The sequence below is a fragment of the Rana temporaria genome, chromosome 8 (assembly GCF_905171775.1).
Source record: "Rana temporaria chromosome 8, aRanTem1.1, whole genome shotgun sequence".
Taxonomy (NCBI): Eukaryota; Metazoa; Chordata; class Amphibia; order Anura; family Ranidae; genus Rana; species Rana temporaria.
The window spans coordinates 119,085,732-119,111,146 of NC_053496.1; the positions used below are offsets into that span (position 1 = coordinate 119,085,732).

Here is a 25,415-nt window from a genome sequence, read left to right on the forward strand (position 1 = left end):
CAGTAGCTACACAATTAAATATCTCCTAAACAGTGCACGTTTATGAGACATTTACAGTACCTTATTATAGGCTTACATGTAGGTAAAACATCAGCCTTTACTACCACTTTAATGATAAAAAAAATAAAAAAAATAAAATAAATCTGTGTAAGGGCAAGCAAATTGTACAGGCTTCAAACTATTTACAAGTCACATAAAAGATTTACACACTGTACTAACTTCAGCTCCTTCAGTTCTCTCGAGGCATCATTCTTCTGTTTGCGCATGTCATCAAGGTTTCTCAATGCTTCTGCTAGCTCACTGACCGCTCGATCTCGCTCTCTGCGCAGGTTATCACACAGTGTACTGCAAGAAGAAAAAAAATAAATAAATGAAATAATGGAGCTGATGTATTAGCAAACATATAATATTCAGTAAGTTATCATTCATCATCTTACTGGTGTTACTTGCCCATGTGAAATAGCAGGGTTTACCAAACCAGTCATCAGGGATAACCAACAGACTTTTACAGATCTTTTCTAAATTAATCATTTGTATCCATTAACCTGTATCCAATTAAACTGGTTGTGTAAAAAGTCTAGAAATCCTGATCCTGAGTTGGGAAACACTAAATTGGATCATTCCCTGACTTGCTTTGATGTGCAACCCACATTTATAGGAAACCAAGCAATTTCTGAATATTTATGGCTTTACAACAAAAATGATCCTGCACCTTACACATAGCCACTTTAAGCAACTCCAATTTTTAGGACATGTCCTTTGCCTCAACTCTTGTAGACTTCCCCCTCCAAGACATCTTTAAAATATACCCAATAAAACCACCAAGCTACTCATTCACTCCCTGGTTCTCTCTCATCTTGACTATTGCCACTCTGTTGTCATTGCTCTACCTCTACACAGGCTATTCCCTCTTCAGTCTACCATGAATTCTGCTGCCAGACCCATCCACCTTACCAACCACTCACTGTCCACCACTCCTCTCTGGCAATCCCTTCACCGGCTTCAGATAGTCCAACTAATAAAATTAAAAAGACTAACATCATACAAAGCCATTTACAACTCTCCCCCAAGCTACATCACCAATCTTGTCTTAATATATCACCCAAACCATCCTCTCCGCTCTTTCCAAGACCTCTTACTCTCTCACCCCCTCGTCTATGTCCATGCTCGCTTCCTGGACTTTTCTAGAGTCTCTTCCATCATTCAGAACTCCCTACCTCAATCTGTCCATCTCCTTGTCTGTCCACCTTTAGGCGATCCCGGAAAACTCAAATCTTCAGGGAAGCCCATCTCACCTTCATCCAACTACTGAACTTTTATATTGTAAAGCGCTGCGCAAACTGTTGGCACTACATAAATCCCGAACAACAACATTAGTCATAGTTACTTTAGTCATATTTGACATTCATTTGCTCTGGTTCTTCAAGGTCACAGCACATCACTAACAATTGCATTTTGTCGTTTTTGATTTCAAGAGTCTGACAGTGATCAGCTCCAGGCCATTTGCTTAAAAGCAACCAACCCATCTGCCCATCTATAAATCAAAATGAAACCACTCAGTACAGCCTTGTAGTATTCTATGCCAGCATCATATGTATCCTCTTTGCTATAGTTTCGTGGCTGGCACTGCTTGTAGTAAAGACTCCTAGGATGAAATAACCTGCAATATGTGACTATTCAAATGCTCAGTCAGCAATCTGAAATCCATCTACCCATGAAACAAGGTCACCTACAGTGAACTAATGGGCAGAGAAACACATAATGCTGTATTTGAACGAACAGTCTGTGCTTGTTTGTTTTAACGGCTCACGCCATACGCTATGATGCTGAAAATATTCATCTGGATTCAAACATACAGTATAAAAACTCCAATCAATATAGTGAAGTTAAACCATAGTTCATTAAAAAAAAGGTAAGGGTGTAAGTATGCCAGCCACAATGACTTTGTTACTCTCCATATTTCCTAGCCCCTGTATGTATCTTCTTGTAGTCCATTGCATATTGTTAATGCATGCGGTGAGACTTGTGCCAACAGCCATCCACTTTACAAAGAGTAATGTTGCCATGTACTTTTCCCTTTGCCATAGAAGCACATGATTAGTATGTTGAAGTGTTGCTAATGGGTTTCTCTAACAGACAATTACAACTGGAAATTAAAATGCACCTACCAAGAACTATATTTTAAAAGGAATGAAAACTAGACCAGGCTCTTAAAAAAAATCCAAAAAAATCTAATGAGCAATAAACAATTGTGCAAAAGGTCTCTGGTATCCAAATTCTGAATTTAAGTGCTCATTGCGAATATATATAATGGTAATAAACAATTGTGCAAAAAGTCCATAATATGAAATCCCAATTAAAAAAGTGCAGTGCCAATAAATACAAACATGAAGGAAAGTGACACCCAGGAGATTAGTGCTCTTCCTCTTTCTCCTAGAAACACAACGCACCAGAAATATATGACCTTTTTTTCTCAAAGAAGGTCAAAACACACTTAAAAGTATCCCAAACAGGTGTTGTAATATGAAACAAGCCATTTCTATAAATTAAACAAAATTAATTTTTGCATTTAATACTTTGAATCCTGCTGGTCTCAATTTAGACAAAGATTTGAATCAGCTTATTTCTACATTTTTTATATTATATAGTTTAATTTGTTTTTAGAATAATGTTAGGTTGGTCAGATATATTTGTGCTTGCACTGGATTGATCCAATCAAATTGAACCAATTTAAATGTTTGGGTTATATGCGAGTTCCATCGGTATTCTTGATCTTTACCACACGGTGGCACTTAATAGTAGTGTATGGCCCAAAAAAAAAAACTCTAGTCATTAAAGTTTTTCTTTTAGGAGTTATACCCATTTTTGACCACTAGATGTCCCCACCTGGATGGAATATACATCACGTACATATATTTATATCAGCTTTAAAGTGAAATAACTATAGTTAAAACACTTTAATTTTGGCTAGAGTAAGGGAGGGTTATAACCCGTCAAATTTTTTTCCTCTTTCTGTGTCCCATTGCAGATTTTACTTTACTTCCTGTTCCATAGCCAAACACAAATGCAGGGATTTCCTTGGAGAGGACACCAGAACTGCTGTCCCCATTGGAAGATTACCCTCTTACTTTTTTGGGGACAAGCCAAAATTTGGGCCAATAGCGCGGTGTCTCAGTCAATCAGGAGGGAGAGTCCCAGACTGCCGAGGCTTTAGTTCAACATCGCTCGATCGTGATGGGGTTCAGGTAAGTATTAGAGGGGCTGCTGCACACAGAAGGTTTTTTATCTTGAAACAAAGGATGATTTAGAACCACTTTAACTTAAAACTTTTTAGATGGAATCATTTTATTTAAAAGCATGATGAATGATTTAATATATTTAGTATAGATATGTTTTAGGGAAATTTAATGTATTTTGGATGTAGAATGGTCCTGGTCTTGATTAGATGGAGCAGGAGCAAGATGGAGGCATTGCTGTATATTTATGGGAAGAGATGTGTTGGGGCATGTGACCCCTGCCCAGATGACGTCAGATGTTGATGAAACACATTGGGCCGGACTTCCGGGACACGTTGTTTCCAATCGTTGGAGCGCAAACCGGCGCCTTCTGTTTCATGCCTAAACGTTCTATATTGATTCAAGTGCAACTTTAATTTTTTTTAAAATAAAACTGGATATTGCTACACTAAGAGTTTTCACTAGTTTTTTCCCTTGCAGGTGAGTTCTGTACGGAGTCTCCTAAAGGTGCAGGAGTACCATCATGTATATGGCGAGATCTAGTTGTCCATGTGTACAGGATACCATTAGGTGCCAGAAAATCGAACAGATGCATATGGGAACATCTGTTTGGCATACGTTAAGTGAGTTCTGACCTTCTTTGAGAAAGCATGTCATATATTTTTGGTGAGTGTGGTGTGTTTGTAATGGAAATAAGAGAAAGAGCAATATTCTCCTGGGTGTCACTTTCCATGATTGTATGCTTTTATTGGCACTGAGCACTTTAATTAGGATTTCATATTATGGACTTTGTTGCACAATTGTTTATTTAATACTAATATATTATATATATATATATATATATATATATATATATATATATATATATATATATATATATATATATATATATATACACACACACACACACACACACACACACACACACACACACACACACACACACATATATACATACATACACACATACATATACATATACACACACATTATGTACAGTATGTGTATAATTAATAAATATATATATATATTTACAATCTTTAGCTTAATCGAGCTGTAATGCCGCGTACACAGGATCATTTTTCGGCATATCATGTCATTTAAAATGATCGTGTGTGGGCTTCACATAATTTTTCGGGTTCTGAAAAACGGCAAAATTTTTTTTTGAACATGCTGCATTTTTTACGACGTTTTAAACAATGTCGTTTTTCGGGTTGTAAAAAATGATCGTGTGTGGGCGGGCTAAAACAACGTTAAAAACCTGCGCATGCTCAGAAGCAAGTTATGAGACGGGAGCGCTCGTTCTGGTAAAACTACCATTCATAATGGAGTAAGCACATTCATCACGCTGTAACAGACAGAAAAGCGCGAATCGTCTTTTACTAACACTGAATCAGCTAAAGCAGCCCCAAGGGTGGCGTCATCCGCATGGAACTTCCCCTTTATAGTGCCATCATACGTGTTGTACGTCACCGCGCTTTGCTGGAGCATTTTTTTAAAACTATCGTGTGTGGGCAACCTCGTTTTATTAATGAAGTTGGAAAAAACAATGTTTTTTATACATGCCGAAGAACTTCGTTTTTTTCATGCCGAAAAATGATCGTGTGTACGCGGCATAAGACGCGTAGCTCTTTTATATGTATATTTAAATGTACATTTTGGGGTTTTGGTTCATTGATTACATACTAGGTACACATTTTTATACCTTTAGGTCACATTTATTTTTGTGCTGGTGTAGATCAATAACTTAAAGGGGTTGTAAAGGAAAATTTTATTTTTTCATAATAAGCATCCTTTACCGGCATCCTCTTTTCACTTCCTCAAGTTGCTCTATTTCTTCTCTGTTCTGTTCACTTCCTGCTTGTCTGATTGTTACTCACCACGGTGATGGGAGGCTTTACTGCGGTGGTGAGTAACGTGCTCACCCCCTCCTGGGAACTACATCTGTGCGGCAGGACGCTCTCTACGTGTTAGAGACTTCAAGGTGGTGTGAATTACTGGGCGTGCCGCAATTCATACTGGGAAATGCAGTTCTTACATGAACAAACGATGCAAACCAGGAAGTGAATGAGAGAACAGAAACTAGAATGCCAGAGGTGATATAGATGAAGGAATTTAATAGGTATTTACTTGTTTTTTAACAGAATCATTACACTATTCTGTCTGTCTACCTTGCAGACAATTTTAGGCAAAAAATTGTTTTCCTTTAGTGACCCTTTAAGCACTACATTTTGCCATATGCCAGTCACCACCTTGCAGACCTCATCTCCCATATGCACTCAATTATGCACTACGTGCAAAAGAAAAAGCAAAAAAACACATCAGTGTTAGGGTAGAAACAGAAAGAGTAACTCAGCATCCTCAAAACACTAACAATGCTTACCATTACATTTATAAGATGCAAGTATAGGTGTGCAGTAACTGTATAAGGTCTGTTCACCAAGTGTACACTTTACACACATCCAGTGACTATCCGCCCTCACTATGTGTATGTGTGTGTCTCTCTGCATTCCATTTGCTGTGTACTGAAATTGATTGTTGGTGGCCCAGAGTTACTCTACAGTGACAAAAGATGAGAAGCAGGCACACAGCGCACAGTGTATGTATATGTATATATATGTTTATATATATATATATATATATATATATATATATATATATATATATATATATATATATATATATATATATATATATATATATATATATATATATATATATATATATAAATAATCAATCCATAGATGCCCCAGTTCACAAGTTACAGGAAATAAAGGATCTGCCACAGATACTATTACTTTTGGCTCTGAGGAAGAGGGTTCGCCCTCGCAACGTGCAAGCTGTAGCTGTAATTTATGTCGTCTGGACTCTCCGGTTGTTTGGTTCCATTAGGAGGCCTTCCGGAGGCATCTATCCCTTTGATGGAGCAGTGTTTGGGCTTGTTTTTTACTTGTTTTGTGAGTATTCATGATTTTTTTATACAAATTTTAATTAAACCTAGCCATTGGTAATGCACTAGGTTGGTGCGCCCTTCCTTTTCCTTTTACAGATGGCTCAAGGGCAGATACCACAGCATGCAATTCAGAGGTCTATTGGAGTCCATGCTTCCACGGGTTAGGACAGTTTTGGCAGCAAAAGTGGATCCACTCAATATTCGGTGGTTAGTCATATTTACAATAATAACAAGTTATTGCTGATCGGTGTACACAGGCAGTCCCCAGGTTACAAACAAGAAGGTTCTGTAGGTTTGTTCTCAAGTTGAATTTGTATGCAAGTTGGAACAGGTACATTATTTTATTTTTTTAAGTATAACGCCATCCATAAACATTTTTTTAAAGTTTTTTTTTTTTGGGATAGCATAGGGAAGGGTTAACATAGTTTGTCAGGTTGCAAAAAGACACAAGTCCATCCAGTTCAACCATAAAAAAAATATATATATTCATATATATAGTACAATCCCATATACCCAATTCTATAACCACAGTTGATCCAGAGAAAGGCAAAAAACCCAGCAGAGCATAATCCAATTTGCTACAACAGGGGAAAAAATCCTTCCTGATCCCCCGAGAGGCAATTGGATTTTCCCTGGATCCACTTTACATATAAATATTAGTACCCAGTTTTATGATTATGATTAGGGTTGTCCAGATACCGATACCAGTATCGGTATCGATACCGAGTATTTGCGGGAGTACTCGTACTCGCGCAAATACCCCCGATACCTAAATAGAATACTTCCCCGTCCCCCCCCCCCCCGCCGCATCGAAAGCCGCCACATCGCACCGCCGCATCGAAAGCCGTCGCATGGGTTAAACGCTGTGCGGAAAACATCACAGCTTTCATTTGAATAGCTGTAGTGTTCCCGCGCGTATAGACACTCCCCCTTGCTCGGGATTGGATGGGTGATCGTGATCTGTCCAATCCCGAGCAAGGGGGAGTGTCTATACACGCGGGCAAAACAGCTATTCAAATGAATGCAGTGATTTTCTCCATGCGGCGGCTTTCGGCGGCAAAGGTATGGAGGGACATGGCTGGAGGGACATGGCTAGAGGGACATTGCTGCATATGTGAGGGAGATGGCTGCATTTGGGGACACATTTAAAAAAAGTATCGGTATTCGGTATCGGCGACTACTTGAAAAAAAGTATCGGTACTTGTACTCGGTCCTAAAAAAATGGTATCGGGACAACCCTAATTTATGATTATTATGTACATTTAGGAAAGTATCCAGACCTTTCTTAAAGCAATCTACTAAGCTGGCCAGAACCACCTCTGCAGGGAGTCTATTCCACATTTTCACAGCTCTTACTGTGAAGAAACCTTTCCGTATTTGGAGATGAAATATCTTTTCCTCTAGACGTAAAGAGTGCCCCCTTGTCCTCAGTGTTGACCGTAAAGTGAATAACTCAACACCAAGTTCACTATATGGACCCCTTATATATTTGTACAGGTTGATCATATCCCCCCTTATTCTCCTCTTCTCAAGAGTGAAATTCGGTTCCTCTAATCTTTCCTCATAGCCGAGTTCCTCCATACCTCTTATCAGTTTGGTTGCCCTTCTCTTCACTTTTTCCAGTTCCACAATATCCTTTTTGAACTGAACTGCATATTCCAGATGAGGTCTTACTAATGATTTGAACAGGGGCAAAATGTTATTTCTCTCTGGAGTCCATACCTCTCTTAACACCCCTATAATGTTTGTTTTGCTTTCTGTGCCCCCGTTCAGAAGATTTCATCTAACTTTGTCCCTGTGACAACTGGATTTGAAAATGTTGGATTATCGTGGAAATGAGGATTGGTGATAAAGCTTCAGTGGAGACAACTTTTTCCCCATGATAGTTCTTACAGGATTGAATTTCCCCTCCTAGGGGTAGCTTTACTCTCACTTCCTGTTGTCTCCCTTCATTTGTACGTACGAGTCGGATGTTTTAAACTCGGGGACTGCTTATATATATATATATATATATATATATATATATATATATATATATATATATATACACACATACATACACACACACATCACATACACACAAATCACACATTAAGAGCTGGCTATCCACCAATATAAGCAGAACATGGAGATATTCACCGGATGCTTTCTCTTTCAGCCACGATTTTGTCCCTCTCCTGAAAGGCCCAATCTCGTCTGCATTTAGCTACTTCAGCCTCCTGTGTGGCTTCCTTTAGTTCATGGCTCATGGCTTCATACTGCTTCCTTAGAACTTCAATCTCTTTGTTGGCTCTTTCCATGTCTAGAGTGGCAGAATCCTGAATCTATAGGAAACAAAAGCAAAGGCTATTTTTAAGAACAAAGGATCAATACAAAACAACTTCACAGTATATGTTTACATCAGAACCAGCCCTAGTGCAATCTGTACACTAAATTGCTTTCTACAAAAATACAAAAACAAACACCACCACTTAGACTAGACTCGCATATCTATTGCCAATGAGCGCATGCAAAACTGCATGCATTCCCAACCCACAAACAAACAGCAGATGCAATGGGCTCTCCCATGCATTGGCACCTGCAGAGTGTTTTCGCATGTGCCAAACCTCATCCTATGAGAAATGAAAAAAAAAAAAAAGGCTCAGAGGCTTCTTTCTCACCATTTTCGTGCGTAGGGCATCCCTTTTAAATGAATGGGATGTCCTACATGCAGAACATGGCTGCACAGATCTGAATGGTGCCTGACTGAGGGTCCTTTCACTCCATACATACTGTACATTAAACCTCACTGCAATGCATCAGAAATTTACGTGCAATTTAATTTTTCTTCATATCTTTACTTTTAATTGTGTTGCGTTTACATCTGTTCATGTGTGTTGCGTTAAAATGCAGACAGGCCGTATTTTTACACAACCCACATATACAATATTGTGGCATGAACGGAGCACATAGAAAACCCTAGTTTTCTCTGTACACTTGCAGTGAATTGGGTTGATCCGGTGCATAAAATGCAGGTCACTTCACACAATGTCATAAGTGAAATATGGGGTCTGCAATTTCTGACCCTTCTGAAAATACTATTTGCTTAGTTGCCATGTTGATCCACTGGCTTTAATAATTATGGCAACCCCCCTGCCCAAGAACAATAATGCAGATCATAATGCTTGCATACTTGTTCTGGATCAGTGACTTTGTTTGAAAGCAAGGTCACCAGCAATAGCTTAGGCAACTAGCATTGTCAGGAAAGGTGAGCAATGGCAGTCTCAATGTTCGTCTCATTACCAGTTTACTTTAAATGGTTATATTTAAAGCTAAACTTCAGACACATAAAAGACACAATAAATGCAGCTATACATTCATAAAAAAATTATAAATGTTATATAAAACTAGTGTATGTACCCAAATGTGACTTAAACCTCCTGTACAGTGGCACGCAGACTGAAATAGGGAAGGACAGCATTAGCAGCCAACGAGGTGTGTTGAGTGACAAAAACACGTTGACAGATGGAGAGAGCAAAATTGATGAATTCATCAGTCTGCTGCTGCACCTTGAGACCCCTTTAACACTGGGGCATTTTTCAGGCGCTTTGACGTTAAAAAAAAGTATCCATAAAGCGCCTGAAAGAAGCCTCATCTGCAATCCCAATGTAAAAGTGCTTTCAGAGCCCTTTCACACTGCCAGCGCCTGAAAAAAGCTGGTAAAGCTTCGCTAAGACCCCTTTCACACTGGGGCTTTTTTCAGGCGCTTTGGCATTAAAAAAAAGCACCTCAATGGGAAGGGGCATTTTAGGAGCGGTGTATTCAACACTCAAAGCGCTGCAAAATAGCTGCTTGCAGGTCTTTTGATGCCCTGCCAGCGCAGAGCCTCAGTGTAAAAGCACTCAGGCTTTCGCATTGGGATTGCAGATGCAGCATCTTTCAGTCGCTTTTTTAAACGCCAAGACGCCTTTCACACTGAGTTTTTCAGGCGCTTTAGTGTGAAAGCACTCGACCTTTTACATTGGGATTGCAGATGCAGCTTCTTTCAGGCGCTTTTAACGCCAACACGCCTTTTACACTGCAGCGTTCTTCAGGCGCTTTAGTGTGAAAGCACTCGACCTTTCACATTGGGATTGCAGATGCAGCTTCTTTCAGGTGCTTTTTTTTAACGCTAAAGAGCCCCAAAAAACGCCCCAGTGTGAAAGGGGTCTGACTGTCCAATCACTGACTGGGGGTCAGGAGATGATGACCTAGCTGCAGAGAAAAATCAGATCACCAACCAGGCTGTGCTAATCTCAGGACAGAAAAGAAAGAAACAGATCCTTTGGCATGTGAAACAGTTCCAATATATCCAATTCATATATATTTACTGGTTTGTCTAAAGTTCAGCTTTAAAGATCTGCAGCTCCTCCATTTAAATAAAGCATGGTAATTTTTTTCCAGAATCCTCAATTAAGGCAGCCAAAAATTCTTAAAAAAAAAAAAACTCAAAGCTACCTTTTCAGAATTTAATAAAAAAGGACCATAATAATTCAATTCACGATCTTATTCTTCAAACGGTACAACAATGAGAAAATAAATATGCTGCGCTGTTACAAAACAAACAATACAAATTACATATATGTGTGACACTCAATAAAAAATAAATAAAACAAATAAATAAAAAATCAGCAGGAAACAAATGTGCAAAAAAAAAAAATTGTACCGTACCGTAATTTCTATGTGAAATGTAAAAAAAAAAAAAAAAAAAAATCATAAAAAGCGAATAAGCTTTTTCTCCAGAAAGTGCAGAAGATATGTATAACTGAAAAACCTTTTAATATTGACCCACAGAACAAAAAGGTCCAAATAGGCTGTTGTACAATCAGTCAGGTTTAGTACACCCTCTACTTGATCTTCCCAAGGATAAGTCTCATACACTCCATGATGACAATTGGAGATCCAGTGAAGTGTACGAGTCTTATCCCTGGGAAAAAACATGCAGAGGGTGTACTAGACCTGACAATGTACAACAGTGTATTTGGACCCTTGTTGTGAGGATCAATATGATAAGACAAGAGTATACACTGCAGGGGTCACCGCAGTGGGTGTCTTTTTTTACTTGCGCATATGTTCACTTGCTGGTTCACTTCTGTGATAGTTTTTTTGGACTTTTCACTTGATTGGATTAACGTAATAACAATTTGTTTTTTTGTTGATTGATTTTTATTGTGGTTCACACATATATGTCATTGTATTGATTATTTTGCAACAGCTCAGCGCATTTAATTTTCACATCTTTTGAGAGTGGTTTAGTCAACTTTTTTTGCTAGCAGCTTTATTTGTATATGGGTGCGCAGGATTTTTTTTATTTAGAAATGATACAACCATACTGGAAGTACCTGTCTGGCTTGATAGTACTCCCTTAGTAGGTGATCCCTCTGTATGATGGCCTCTGTCCTTTCTTTCCTCGCCACATCCCTTTCTTCTTTCACAGTCTCTATGTCCTTACAGGCTTGGTCCAACTCCTTCTGTGCTTCTGCCTTGTCTTTCACCTCATGGCAATACTTCTCAAGAAGCTCATTCCTTTCAAAAATTGCCCTGTCCCGTTCTACCAGGGCAGAATTTAATTCCTACACACAAAGGAAGACACCAGTATCAAAGTTATAAAGCCAATGACATAGACCGTGATAAATCAGCCAATATCACAAAACAGATTGGCATACATCTATTTTGCCCATTGGGATCTCTATCTCCATCTACTTTTTCGCAATCATGGCTTTTGCTCTACTACAGTTCTGGCTACACTGTCTGACATGGAAACAATCTAACTTGCACACAATAAATGTTTTTCCTTAATGTGAACCTTTTCATTTCACAAGATTGTAAACACGGTGGAACCTTCATAATCTGCTCCGATGACTAGATGTTTGCAATGTACTGCTTCTTTCCTCAATACCAACAAAATTAGGACACTAAAGTGCTGTTATCACACATTTCAACTTTGTCTTCATGGCAGTGCCCCTGCCCTCTGACAAATGCCTACTGCCCTCAAATAAGCAATGACACTTCGCTAACCCTGGTAAGGCTAGGGTGTCTGACATGCAGGCTGTGACTGACAGCCTGGCTTGACATTCCTACACTATGTTAAAAGATGAGAAGTATCATTCCTTGGCAAACCTTTAATAAAACGCTTTCTCTTTATTAAAAAAAAAAAAAAAAGAGAAGTGTAAGAGGATATAATTTAATGCTGAAAATGCACAAATATGTTGTTTATGCCTAATGGTTCAGATCTGGCAACTGTTTCTGTAAACACTGGCAAAAGAAATTGTTGTTTGAAAAGAAAAAGGAACATTGGAAGCTGTGGCTAAAAAAGGTAGGCAAAGAGCAAAATAACTTGTTAGCAGTCTGGTCTTATTGTTGCCAAGTACTCACTTACGGTGTCCTTAACCTATACTTTACTCACTTACGACACCTTGTTCCATACTGCATCTCTGTGTCGATGCAGTCATCCTGGGTCAGGCACGGCTCTGCTTCCTCATGTCAGAGCCTCCAGCAAGGAAACCATAAGCAGCACAGTATCATCACCAAATTAGGGGCTTGTTCACACCAGTCCTGTGTGGCTACATTGGGTAGTGTTGCCCAACACAATCCCAATGCAAGGACAAAGCAATACATTTTTATGCAATGCAGCATTTTTTTTGTATAGGGCCTGTTGCCAACAACCTGTTTTGATGTGCAGTTGAATAAAATGTTGCAGGCATACCTTTTTTTGCAATGCTGCATTTAACATGCAGCAACAAGTTGCAACACAGTGCAAGTGCAAGTTAAATAAGCAAAAAAAAAACTGCAAGTGTAACAACTCATAACATTGTAACACGTGACCTCGCTGGTGTGAATGAGCCCTAAGACAGGTCTAACATTTCACACAGCACATATACAGCAGTATCTAGGCACACTCTCATACCAGGAGGTGCACTGGCATTTTTCAGCATAAACTCCAGACAAACTGTGGATTTGTCAGACTACTGCTAAGGCATACTTAACATTTTTAGATGTTCCCTAGAACATAGAAAACGTTCACTTTTTAAGTTCAGGACCACGTGAACATGTACAGGTTTTTCAAAACATAATGTACACTTAAATATACCTGTCTAAGAGCTTCCATTTCCTCGCTGGCAACTCTCTTCTCACAGGATGTATTTTTCAGCCTTCCCTGTGCTAGCTCAAGCTCAGTTTGCATCTTATCCATCTCTTTAATGACTTGGTCCCGCTCACTCATGATTAGACGATACTCGTTGAACACCGAGTCTCTCTCCTCTTTGTATTTCTCTGCATCTTTTGCTGCCTTGAGTTGCATGGTCTTAAATCGTGTAGCCTCTGCTTGCAGCCTGTCCACGTCTCTCTGCAGCTCCTTGTTCTGTAAAGATGTTTTATTCAGTTCCTGCTGGATGGAGTCGTACCTGCAGAAAATAATGACCATAAGTAAACTGATAATCAGCACTGGAGTACATTGTGGACATGTGTAAAGGGTATTCCACAACATCGTTCTGTATACAGCATATTGTTGAAACTTCTTACTATACTATTTTATTGGTTTGAATGTAAATTTCAAATAAAAATGTTGCGTCATTTTAACAGTTATATGGTTGGTGACTTTGCACCTAGAAATTCCAAAAACTTGTTTCGATTTTCTTCATTATTGAGGGATGATGGTGCTATTCACTTTTCCCCTGCCCATTCACAAAATATTTACTACATCACAAGCTTGAGTACATTACCGGTAGTTTATGTTTAGAGAAATAATGAAAATCATCTTACTTTAAAAAATGTAAACATTAAATGTAATTTGAGCGTTTTCTATACATCATAGCCATGGTAGCTATCAAATTCGAAATTAAACAAGTCTAAAATATCCTTCATACTCACCCTGTTGCTATACATGTCATAGGCAAATAAAACATTTGGAAACATTGGTGTTTATACCAGCTCACCCCTACCTTCTGATTGAAGAGGTGTACTGGTGTTGGAGGTGCATTGCACTGTCCCTCTGCTTCAGCAGACCCTCCAACTGTTTCTGCAGGCTCCTCTTCTCCTCCTCGCTCTGCTCCAAACGCCCTAAATCCAAATTATGGCTGGACACCTTCTCATTGTACTGTTTACGTAAAGTGTCATAGTCTTTCTTCACAATTTCAAGCTTGTCCAAAGCAGTGTCATACAGCTTGTTAATGAGTTCAGAAGAGCCGTTCTGTTTTACCACCTACAGCAGAAAATGGAGGCCAAGACAAATACCGAAAATAATTATCTGAAATCCATTTGAGGATTACCATTTATAAAAGTACTTTTCTGGGGATGTTAAGAGTTAGTCCCTGGAACTAGGATCTTTCCACGGCATCACACATCACATACATACGTATCTCACGTCAAAGCTTATATGCAGATCAGAAATAGAAGTAAAAGATAAAAAACACTCTAAATCATTTTTCTCTGTAGAAGACAGAAAGAAAATGTTTACCTATAAGAAACAACATTTTTGTTCAGTGGAGTTCACGTGCACATTACATATGGCAATTTATAGAGTGTCTAAAACCAACATTCTCTTATTTTTTTCTGTTTGCATGAGATTACCCATCACTTCCTGTCTTGGAGAAACAACAGAAAATTAGAGGAAATATTTATAGGAGTGCCAGAAATTAAAAACAGGGTGATGTGCTGCACAGAGACATCAATAAAAAATACTGACAGAGTACCAGTACTTTCCTACTCAAAAACTTAAAGCGGCATTAAACCAAAAGGCAAACATTTATTATATTGCAGATATAGTGGTCGCATTAATCATCTTTTTATGGCTTTCTGTCCTTTGTTTTCCTCTGGTGATCCAGCCAGTAAGTCTGGTTTTTCAACAAAACAAGCTATCTTGCAAATGTTGGTTAGTGTTGACACAAACCATTTGCCACTGGCAGGGGTGCTTACAAGGATCAGCTTTTATTTATTCATGTAAAATCTTTATACCAAAAACAAAAATATGTTGTAACTGCTTGTGCAACTGCAGTGTGTGCTGAAGTCTGGCTTCAGTTTGTTAGTGTATCTAAATCTGATAGCACATTTATCACTCCCCCCAGATTGACAATGCTGCTGTCCAAAGGTGCCCCTGTGCCAATTCATCCAGAGTGAGGCACATTTTAATACAGGAGGTTTGTTACCAGCCAGATCACCAGGTGAAAACGGATAGAAAAAAAGCCTGAAAAAGGGAAACTAATGAAGCAAGCGCATCTAATGATTTGTAAGCTGCAATATATACAATTTTAGTTTTGGGTTTAAAACCCCTTTGAAAATGTTGTCTGTACATACAGGTTACCCAATCTGAGACTACAGAAAAGCTGTACCAGTTAACATTTAATACAAAAGGAGCATGGAAACAAAAAAAAAAAGAAGAGGAATTTTGACTGCCATATAATTCCATATCTTAAAAGGGGGATGTAAATCCTCACATATATCTAGGGAAGTGAACAGCCTCAGATTATACACCGGGATGAAACAAATCTCCCTACATAAATTTTACATGTATATCTGCAGCCAAGACAGCCAATTGGACCAAAGGCACACACCCCCTCTCCTCATAGGTAGAGACTTTCAGCTCTGTTTGTTGAATCGTTCAGCACACTGCCAATTTATAGGATCCTCCCCAACACAAAACTCAGGCTGCTTCTATAATATTCGACAGAGAACTTGTCAGAAGTTATCAGGCTGATAACAGCAGAATGGTGCAGGAAACAGCTATGGGGCATAGTGCTTTGAAGAGAGATGAACGCTGCAGATATATATACCCAGCTCAAAATGTCATTAGTTGGGTTTACATCCACTTTAAAAAAAAACAGTATAGGGCACAGGTAAAGTATTGACACTGGCAAGCCTTTGAGGACACCCCCCTCTTCCTCCTCCAAGCCTCCCCATAACTCTACCCAACTATGCAAGTCCACAGTTTTGTAGCAAGCAACACAGACTAACCCAGGAATAGAAAAGAGGGTGGCACGTATCCTGTACTATACTCCAATATATTGGATAAACAAGCAAAACGAAATTCCTCATCTTAATCATACAGTACAGGGCACAGACTGACAGACCGAGTATTCATAGACCCTCGGATGTCAGGGCCAACAGACCTAACTTCAGAATGTCGCTGCAAGAATCTTGTGGCTAAAAGCTGCATTTGCAGAGGATTGATGTCCACCTGGTAGAAATTTGAAAAGCTATGAACAGGAGGACCAGGTCGCAGCCTTGCAAAGCTGGCCACAGAGGCTTGCTGCTGGAATGCCCAGGAAACAACAACCAGCCTGGTGAAGAAAGCACAAAAAGGTGCTGGAGGAGTTTTGACAGTTTTTTTTTTTACTTATAATGCTATAAGTTGTTGACTTGTTTATTATTCATCTAGCAATGGTGGACTATGAAGTAGTAGTAGTAGTAGTATTACACACAAATTACTGTTTTGCACTATCCAATACCTTATTTTATTTTATCACATTAAGAGAAATGTGTGGAGTTATATGATTTGCACCAGTATTGTTCACTGATCAGTTTTTTGTTTATGCTATTTTGGTTACACTGTTCCCACTTTCAGTTATACCATCTTCCATTCCCTTCCCCCACTTGCCCATACACCCACCCATCCACCACCCACTAGCGCAGCACTACCCTCCCTATTATTAAGTATTTACGGTTTGATACACCTTTCAGTGCCGCAGCTGTACCCTCACCCCTCCCCACTTCCCTCCCCCCCCTCTTCCCCTCCCCTGACAAGCGCGGTAATATTCACTTTTTTCATTGGACTATGAAGTAGGATGTCCCTTGTGTGTTCCTGAGGGTAGGATGAATAACAAGGCCGTCTGCTGCTTTGCGGTAGATTATGATGGCTCTGACTACATCCAGGCAGTGAAGAGCAATTTCCTTTGGGTGCTCTGGTGTAGGGTCCAAAGATGAAAAGGAATATATCATCATTGAGGTGGAAATTTGATACCGCCTTAAGAAAATATTGTCTTCGGTGCAAGACTAACTTGATTTGTAAAGAATGAGAAATGGCTCCTTAGGGGACAGAGCCACAAGCTCAGAGAGGTATGTCTGACAAATAGAATAGCAACAAAGAGGGCCACTTTGCAGGAGAGAGCATCTAAGGGAAGTGCTCTGACGGATTTAAAGGGCGAGTTCTGCAGGGCAGAAAGAACCAGACTAAGATCTCAGGGAAGCACAGGGTACTGTAAGGCCAAGTACACGCGGTCAGACAAAACCGATGAGAATGGACAGAGGTTCTGTTTCATCGGTCCAAACCGATCGTGTGTATAGCCCATCGGTCTGTTTTCCTTCGGTCCAAAATTTTAAAACATGCTTCAAAACTGAACCGATGGACCGCTGCCCGATCGGTCCAAACCGATGGTTAGTACAGAAAAGCATCGGTTCAAAACCCGCGCATGCTCAGAATCAAGTCGACGCATGCTTGGAAGCATTGAACTTCATTTTTTCCAGCACGTCGTCGTGTTTTACGTCACCGCGTTCTGACCCGATCGGATTTTGAACTGATGGTGTGTACACACATCAGACCACTTCAGCGGTGAACCGATGATAACGGTCCGTCGGAACATTCTCATTGGATGGACCAACCGTGTGTACGCGGCCTTAGAGGTGACCTGATACACATTGAAAAAGGTTTTGACAGGGGACAGATGTTTTTGGAAATGGACAAGGCAGAAGCCCGTCCTTTCAAAGTGCTTAAAGCCAGGTTCTGGTCATGTACATACTGCACATAAATAATAGTGTGCTTCTGGTTACTATGCAAGAAATTAAATACTCAAAATGTATCAAATGTACAATCAGTGAATCGAATAGTCTATAAAGCTCAATTCAATATGGAAATAAGTCCATGTACACACAAGTATAAATGGTTTATGCTCCTGTTTCTCTGATGACGCGCTGTGACCCAAAACTAGTTGGGCGGGGCCAAGAATGCGTGATGTCTTTCACACTTGCCGATTCTGTCTGTCGGAGAGGCTTCAAGTGGTTTAGGGGCCTTGAATATAATTGTTTAATCGATGCACCACGATTCAGCCCTGAGCAATTTTGCATCGATGCAGAGAACAGCAGAATCGCGATTGCATCAATTATGTCATCGGCCCCTCCTCTAAAATGCCTAAATGTGTGCGTCATAGTGCAGGGATCTCCCGTTGTGACACAGAGCTTGGATCTGAAATGCTCTGCGGCTGCTGCAGCAAAGTCCGGCTTCCTAGACTGGTTCCTATGATAGACAGCACACTGATCCAATGCTGGGAAATTGAATCATGATGTGTATTACGGAAGCCGAAGACCAATGAAAACAAAGGATTTTTAATACAGATTATATATATATATATATATATATATATATATATATATATATATATATATATATATATATACACACACATACACACACACACACACACATATATACACACACACACATCTCATAAAATTACATCATCCAAATGTTAATTTCAGTAATTCAATTCAAAAAGTTAAACTTTTATATAGATTCATGACATACAGAGCGATACATTTCAAGCATTTTTCCTTTAATTTTGATTATGGCTTACAGCTAGTGAAAACCCCAAATTCATTGTCTCAGAAAAGTTGATTACAGAAGACCAATGAAAACTAAAGATTTTATAAAATTTGAACAGCCTCACAATGATAATATTTTCACTGTTATGAGTTTTTTTCCATTTTCTTCAAGTTATCATACTTATCTGTGTATCAGTTAACTGACAGCCTTGAGAATAGAAAATTGAACCAGATGCCTGCAACTGAGGTGTAGTTAGTGTATGGACTTGTACTCACAAGCACTAGTGACTACACAACTCCTGCATGTTTTAGGTGCATCCAGCAAGTATCATGCTTACACCTGACCACCACAGTGCCTGAAATGTTATGAATGCTGGAATAATATGGAAATCAGACTGCATATTGTGATCCAAATGCATCAAGAACTCCTTAACCACTTCCCGACGGCCGTACGACTATATACGGCCGCCGGGTGGCTCTACTTCTCTGGGAGGCCGTGTTTTTACGGCCGCCCCTTTTCGCGTTCCCCGTGCGCGCTCCCGAGCGCGCAGCGGGGAACTGCTGTGCTGGCCGTGTCCCTTGGACACAGCCAGTCACAGATCGCCGTGAACGGCCAATCGGAGCGGCCGTTTCCTAGGCGATCTGTGCGGCCAATGAGAGATGATCTCATATGTTTACATATGAGATCATCTCTCATTCCCGGCTCTCGCAGACAGCGGTGCTGTCAGGGGAGAGAGGAGACCGATCTGTGTCTCTTGTACATAGGGACACAGATCGGTCACCCCCCCAGTCACCCCCCCTCCCCCACAGTTAGAACACTAATTAGGATACACATTTAACCCCTTCCTCACCCCCTAGTGTTAACCCCTTCCCTGCCAGTCACATTTATACAGTAATTAGTGCATATTTATAGCACTGATTGCAGTATAAATGTGAATGGCGCCAAAAATGTGTCAAAAGTGTCCGATGTGTCCGCCATAACGTTGCAGTCCCAATAAAAATCGCAGATCGCCGCCATTTCTAGTAAAAAAAAAAATTATACAGTAATTAGTGCATATTTATAGCACTGATTGCAGTATAAATGTGAATGGCGCCAAAAACGTGTCAAAAGTGTCCGATGTGTCCGCCATAACGTCGCAGTCCCAATAAAAATCGCAGATCGCCGCCATTTCTAGTAAAAAAAAAAAAATAATAATAATAATTCTGTCCCTTATTTTGTAGGCGCTATAACTTTTGCGCAAACCAGTCGCTTATTGCGATTTTTTTTTTTTTTTTTACTAAAAATATGTAGAATACGTATCGGCCTAGACTGAGGATAAAAAAAAAACGTAAAAAAAAAAAATTGAGCTATTTATTATAGCAACAAGTAAAAATATTTTTTTTTTTTTCAAAATTGTCGCTCTATTTTTGTTTATAGCGCAAAAAATAAAAACCGCAGAGGTGATCAAATACCACCAAAAGAAAGCTCTATTTGTGGGGAAAAAAGGACGTTAATTTTGTTTTCGAGCCACGTCGCACGACCGCGCAATTGTCAGTTAAAGCGACGCAGTGCCGAATCGCAAAAAGTCCTCTGGTCAGGAAGGGGTTTAAGTGCCCAGTAAGGAAGTGGTTAAGTATGCAAAAAGTTAAAAATAAATCCCAGAGGGTTCAGGACAGCATGCTAAAAAAACAAAAAACTGCATACCCAACAATCCTTGTGTTATTCCCCCATGAACTGTACGGCTACACAATTAAAGAACAAACAGAATACCAGTTGCTGTTGTCTCCGCAGTTCTGAGATCTCCTTTTGATCAGCTTCGTGCATCCTCTTGAGGTCCTGACAGGATTGTTGCAGATGATTGAACTCGCGCTGTAACTGGGCATGTTTTCGACGTAGACTCTCACCATCTTCTTGAAGCTGTGTCTGGTCGTTCAACACACGGCTGTGAAGAGTGCTACATTTGAAATAAGAGAATATTCCTCAGTCATGGCCCCAAAACAGTCACATTTTACTAATTATATACACCCAACAATAATTTGAGGATCCCAGAAATTCTATTTGTTTTTCAGAAAGCCTCGTAAAAGTTGCAAATATGAGCTTGGTCACTAGAAGAATATCACACTGACGTAAAGTGGCTGTAAAGGTTAAAGGTTTTTTTTTACCTTAGAAACCTTTAGGTGCAGCTCCCCCCTAAATACTTACCCTAGTCTGATCCTGATCCAGTGCTTTGCCCGATACCATCTCTCTCTCGCTCTGTGAAAGCAGCAGGAGAGATGATCCTTTACAAATCACTTTAATCCTAAATAAAGGGTCTTAAAGAAAACATGGACATAACCTCTGTTAAAACGGACCAGTTGGGACTAATAGTATGTTTATTATGGTCCAAACAAAAAAGTTTTCTTACAACTCAGCTGAATAGTAATCATGTGGCTGCAAGCTTGCTAGAAGACATATTATTAAGCAGGCATTCATATTTTTAAACCGTTTAAAACAGTTTTTGCAGAAATCCTCAGCAGTGACTCACATTTAACAGATGGTTGAATTGGAGATTTCTATTAAGGAGAGCTGCAATGAAAGCTGATCTGCTATCATGCCTCTTTATAGGATTATGGTGCTCTGGGAAACCTTTCTCACATATAGTAAATGTTGATTTATTATAAACTTTAAGGAGAAGCTTCTGTATGCCATGTTACTTTATGAAAGGACAAAAGTACTTTGTGGCTATCACCACAAACGGGGTTCAATGTTGCAAAATTTTACGAATAAATAAAAATTACCCAGCAGTGTATATAGCTATAAAGAAATATAAATAAACAAAATATAAAAACAAATAAAAATGCATTTGGAAGATTACTTCTAGTATAGGACATTGAACGTTGAGTGTGTATATTCTTGTTCAATTCAAAATAAAACACCAAATTGAATAGTCCTATAATTTGATGTTTATATGGACCAACAGAATTGGCCTGCAAGGGCCAGCTTGAGGGGGCCATTGCAGTTTAAGAAAGGGAGCTTAAATAATAATAATAATATTCTAAAGATTTTTTTTTTTTTTTTTAAGTATGTCATACTTACCTGCCCTATGAAATTAATTTGCACAAAGCAGCCCCAAGCTGTCTTTCCTGGAGTCCCCGCTGGCACTCCTGTCTCCTCCTCTTTGGCAAGTACTTCCTATGGGGGCACCTGTGTGGGCTTGATCCCAAGCCATGCTGCCTGCGTCCATAGACACAGACCATGCTGCTCAGCCTCGCCCCTCGTTCTAGGATTTGACTGCCATAAGCTCTCTCTGCTGCCTCTCAGAGTGCTGCATCTCTTGGACACAACACTGGATCAAGATCAGGAGCAGATAAGTCTAAAGGGGTGTTGGGGGGATCCTAACGGAAGTATTTTTTTTAACCAAATGCAGAGAATAGAGAGCGCATTAGGGTAAAGAAAAAACATAAAGCTGAACGCGACAATTTATTTTACCATGCAGTGGAGCTGTGCCTACACTGCATGGGTTGGGCTTTAAGCCTTTAGTACCACTTTTATCTCCTTTTAACAGCGACATATGTATTTATGTAGTGGTTCGTTGTTACTGTTCAACAATTTTAGATTAGTGGTACCCTGTAGTAGGACATGTAATAGTTATGCTTTTTCTACATTTAAATAAAAAGGGGGAGAAGTGGGGTATGTTGGACAGCAGTTCCTAAAAATGACATGCCATGATGTTCTATCAGAATACCGCTACCCATCAGAAAAAATGCAATGGAAGCGACGTTCCGTCGTGGCCATCTTCATAAACCCACATTTCTGCAGTAAGCCTACAGTCAGAAGGCGGTAAACAGACATCTTTTTACACCCACCGGAGTCTTGCATTTCACACAAATGTTTACCAGTAAATTGAGCTTACATAGCTAAATACAGTATTTTGAAATCTGTCAAACTGTTTGATGTTGAATTTTAAAAGCAGCAGTGTTCTGTCAGATTAGCAAACCTATGAGATCAATAGGCTTGCCGATGCTTTTAAAATTCAACACCAAAATAGGTCACAACGACCATGAACATGAACATATAGCAAAACGGTTTAGCAGACACTGTTGAACAAAGCCAAGAGCTATTCACCTAAAATGTGCCTCTTAATATCTCCCCCCCCCAAAAAAGTAGGGGGGAAATAAAAGAACTAATAATAAAAAAAAAAAAAAGAAGAAGGATGTATGCAAGTATGTATTTTTATTTTGTAACTCAATACAGTTTTGGCTTTCGGATAAAAAAAAAAAAACGATAGCACTTTCTTTCTATTCTACAGGTCTTCTGCTTTCAGAATATGTATGGTTTGAAATGTCTTTCATAAACTCTGAAAGCTGTAAGTAATAGGGTTGTCCCGATTAGGGTTGTCCCGATACCATTTTTTTAGGACCGAGTACAAGTACCGATACTTTTTTTCATGTACTTGCCGATACCGAATACCGATACTTTTTTTTAAATGTGTCCCCAAATGCAGCCGTGTCCCCAAATGGAGCCATGTCCCCCCACATAGGCAGCCATGTCCCCCACATATTGCAGCCATGTCCCCCACATAATGCAGCCATGTCGCCCCATATATATCTAGCCATGTCCCCCACATATTGCAGCCATGTCCCCCACATATGCAGCCATGTCCCCCACATATGCAGCCATGTCCCCCACATATGCAGCCATGTCCCCCACATATTGCAGCCATGTCCCCCACATATTCCAGCCATGTCCCCCACATATTCCAGCCATGTCCCCCACATATTCCAGCCATGTCCCCCCACATATTCCAGCCATGTCCCCCACATATATCCAGCCATGTCCCCCATACCTGGATGATGCCGCCGCTGCCGCGTTAATCAGCGTGCGGGGAAAATTACAGCTTTCGTTTGAATAGCTGTATCCCTGCCGCGTATAGACACTCCCCCTTGCTCGGGATTGGACAGATCATCCGTCCAATCCCGTGCAAGGGGGAGTGTCTATACGAGGCGCGGCGGGGATACAGCTATTCAAACGAATGTTGTATTGTTCCCCGCACGCTGATTAACGCGGCGGCGGCAGCCACTTTGCGGTTTGCAGCGGCGGTGAGGAGAGACAAGTATTCGGCCAGGCATCGGGGGCATTTGCGGGAGTACAAGTACTCGGGACAACCCTAGTAAGTAAATAAAAAAAAAAATTGCAAAGACAATCTGGCTACCTGAGTTTAAAAGTGGAGAGCAGGGCCTCATAACGAAAGTGTGCTTGCAGTTTAAACTTCAATACAGTAACTATAGGATATGCAAAAAGCCAAGAATCCTACACTAAATAGAAAAACCTACTCACTGGTAAAAATCTGCTTCCTTTGCTGCTTCTTCACATTTCTTAAGTGCCTTTGAGTGCTGGCTTTGTAGCGCTTCAAGCTCAGTCATAGCTTTCATGCACTGAACCTTCAATCGCTCATAATCAGGTGACAGCTTAGGGCTCGGCCTATGAAGAAAAACATAACAAGGTTTACAATTATTTGCCAATGCACAAATTTGTTAGCTATATTTATTAAATCTAATTTTCAAAACAGGTTGCTATATAGGCCTAGGGTAACACATAAGCGGTGCTGGTAACGCAGAAATCGCTGCGCATTTCACGCACAGCATTGCAATCAAGTTAACGACACCCCAAATGCAGTGCAGTTTGCCTTCATCGGATTGCATGGTATAAAATGAACAAGCGATCCGACTGCTGTGCAGCTCCAAAAAAGGTGCCTGCACTTCTTTGATGCAATGAAGTGTGATTTGAGCCCATTCAAAAAATGGGCTCAGCTCGTACCACACTAAATCGCATGTGAATTACAGTGGAAAGCGATTCACAGGCAGGCTATACTGTGAACCCGGGTCTAAAACTGTACTGTAAATTAGTATGCTTTCTGCAAGAAGAAAAAAAATAAAGCATCCCAAAAGCCCTTATATATGAAGAGAAGGCTGGCCATAAATCGAAATCTGGCCAGTTCAGCAGGGACTGGCAGAATTTCAATCCATGCGTGGTTGTTCCCACTTGACAGAAGTTTTTTTTCATGCAGCCAGCGATCCATCTATGGCCAGCTTAATGTGTTCGCTTCTTACCTGCAGTCATCAAATGTTGACCCTGGTGAGGATAAAGCCAAGCGTTTGCGGAGCTCATCCCTTTCTCGCGTTACTTGCCTCAGCTGCGATAATATGGTGTCTAACTTCTCAGTCATGTGACGACTGTCTGCAGCAGAAGGGGGTGGGGATGATGCTTTATTAGTCGTACCTTGAAAACATGGTAAAAAAAAAAAATATGTCAGTTTAGTCTGCATCAGAAAGTGGGGCAAGCATACATTACACATCACACGATTTTAGGGATAGGAGGTGAATCACACTCAGTACTTTTTATCAGGTGAAGAAATTTCTTATGCAAGTTACCCTCTGGGCTTAATTGAACAAGCGCCATTTTATGACAACTGGACAGAGGAGGAACAGCTTCAAGAATACATATCACTGATGTACAGTCAAAGACTACGACGAAGCACATCAATGATGAACAGCAATGTAGTGATCACTGATGTAAAGACATCAAAGACTATGATGAATCAAATCCATTTGTAATCAAATCAATGGGCCAGATTCTCAAAGGACTTAAAACGGCGTATCTCCACGTACGCCGTCGTAAGTCCAAATCTGTGCCGTCGTATCTGTGCGCCTGATTCATAGAA

At 40.0% G+C, this 25,415-nt stretch overlaps 1 protein-coding gene across 4 annotated transcripts in view; it reads right to left on the bottom strand.

Moving 5' to 3' along the window:
• The window catches only part of DLG5 (discs large MAGUK scaffold protein 5), a 185,849-nt gene that overhangs the window by 89,894 nt on the left and 70,540 nt on the right, over nucleotides 1–25,415 (bottom strand). For 2 of the 4 annotated variants that reach the window (XM_040320599.1, XM_040320598.1), the window contains exons 3-10: nucleotides 24,805–24,973; nucleotides 24,032–24,175; nucleotides 20,486–20,669; nucleotides 14,148–14,407; nucleotides 13,298–13,610; nucleotides 11,550–11,780; nucleotides 8,329–8,513; nucleotides 220–345 (exon numbers count right to left, since the gene is read on the bottom strand). In XM_040320599.1, the coding sequence (XP_040176533.1) occupies nucleotides 220–345; nucleotides 8,329–8,513; nucleotides 11,550–11,780; nucleotides 13,298–13,610; nucleotides 14,148–14,407; nucleotides 20,486–20,669; nucleotides 24,032–24,175; nucleotides 24,805–24,973 (1,612 nt within the window). The remainder of the gene's footprint in view (nucleotides 1–219; nucleotides 346–8,328; nucleotides 8,514–11,549; nucleotides 11,781–13,297; nucleotides 13,611–14,147; nucleotides 14,408–20,485; nucleotides 20,670–24,031; nucleotides 24,176–24,804; nucleotides 24,974–25,415) is intronic. The other 2 variants (XM_040320601.1, XM_040320600.1) reach the window with 1 other exon arrangement.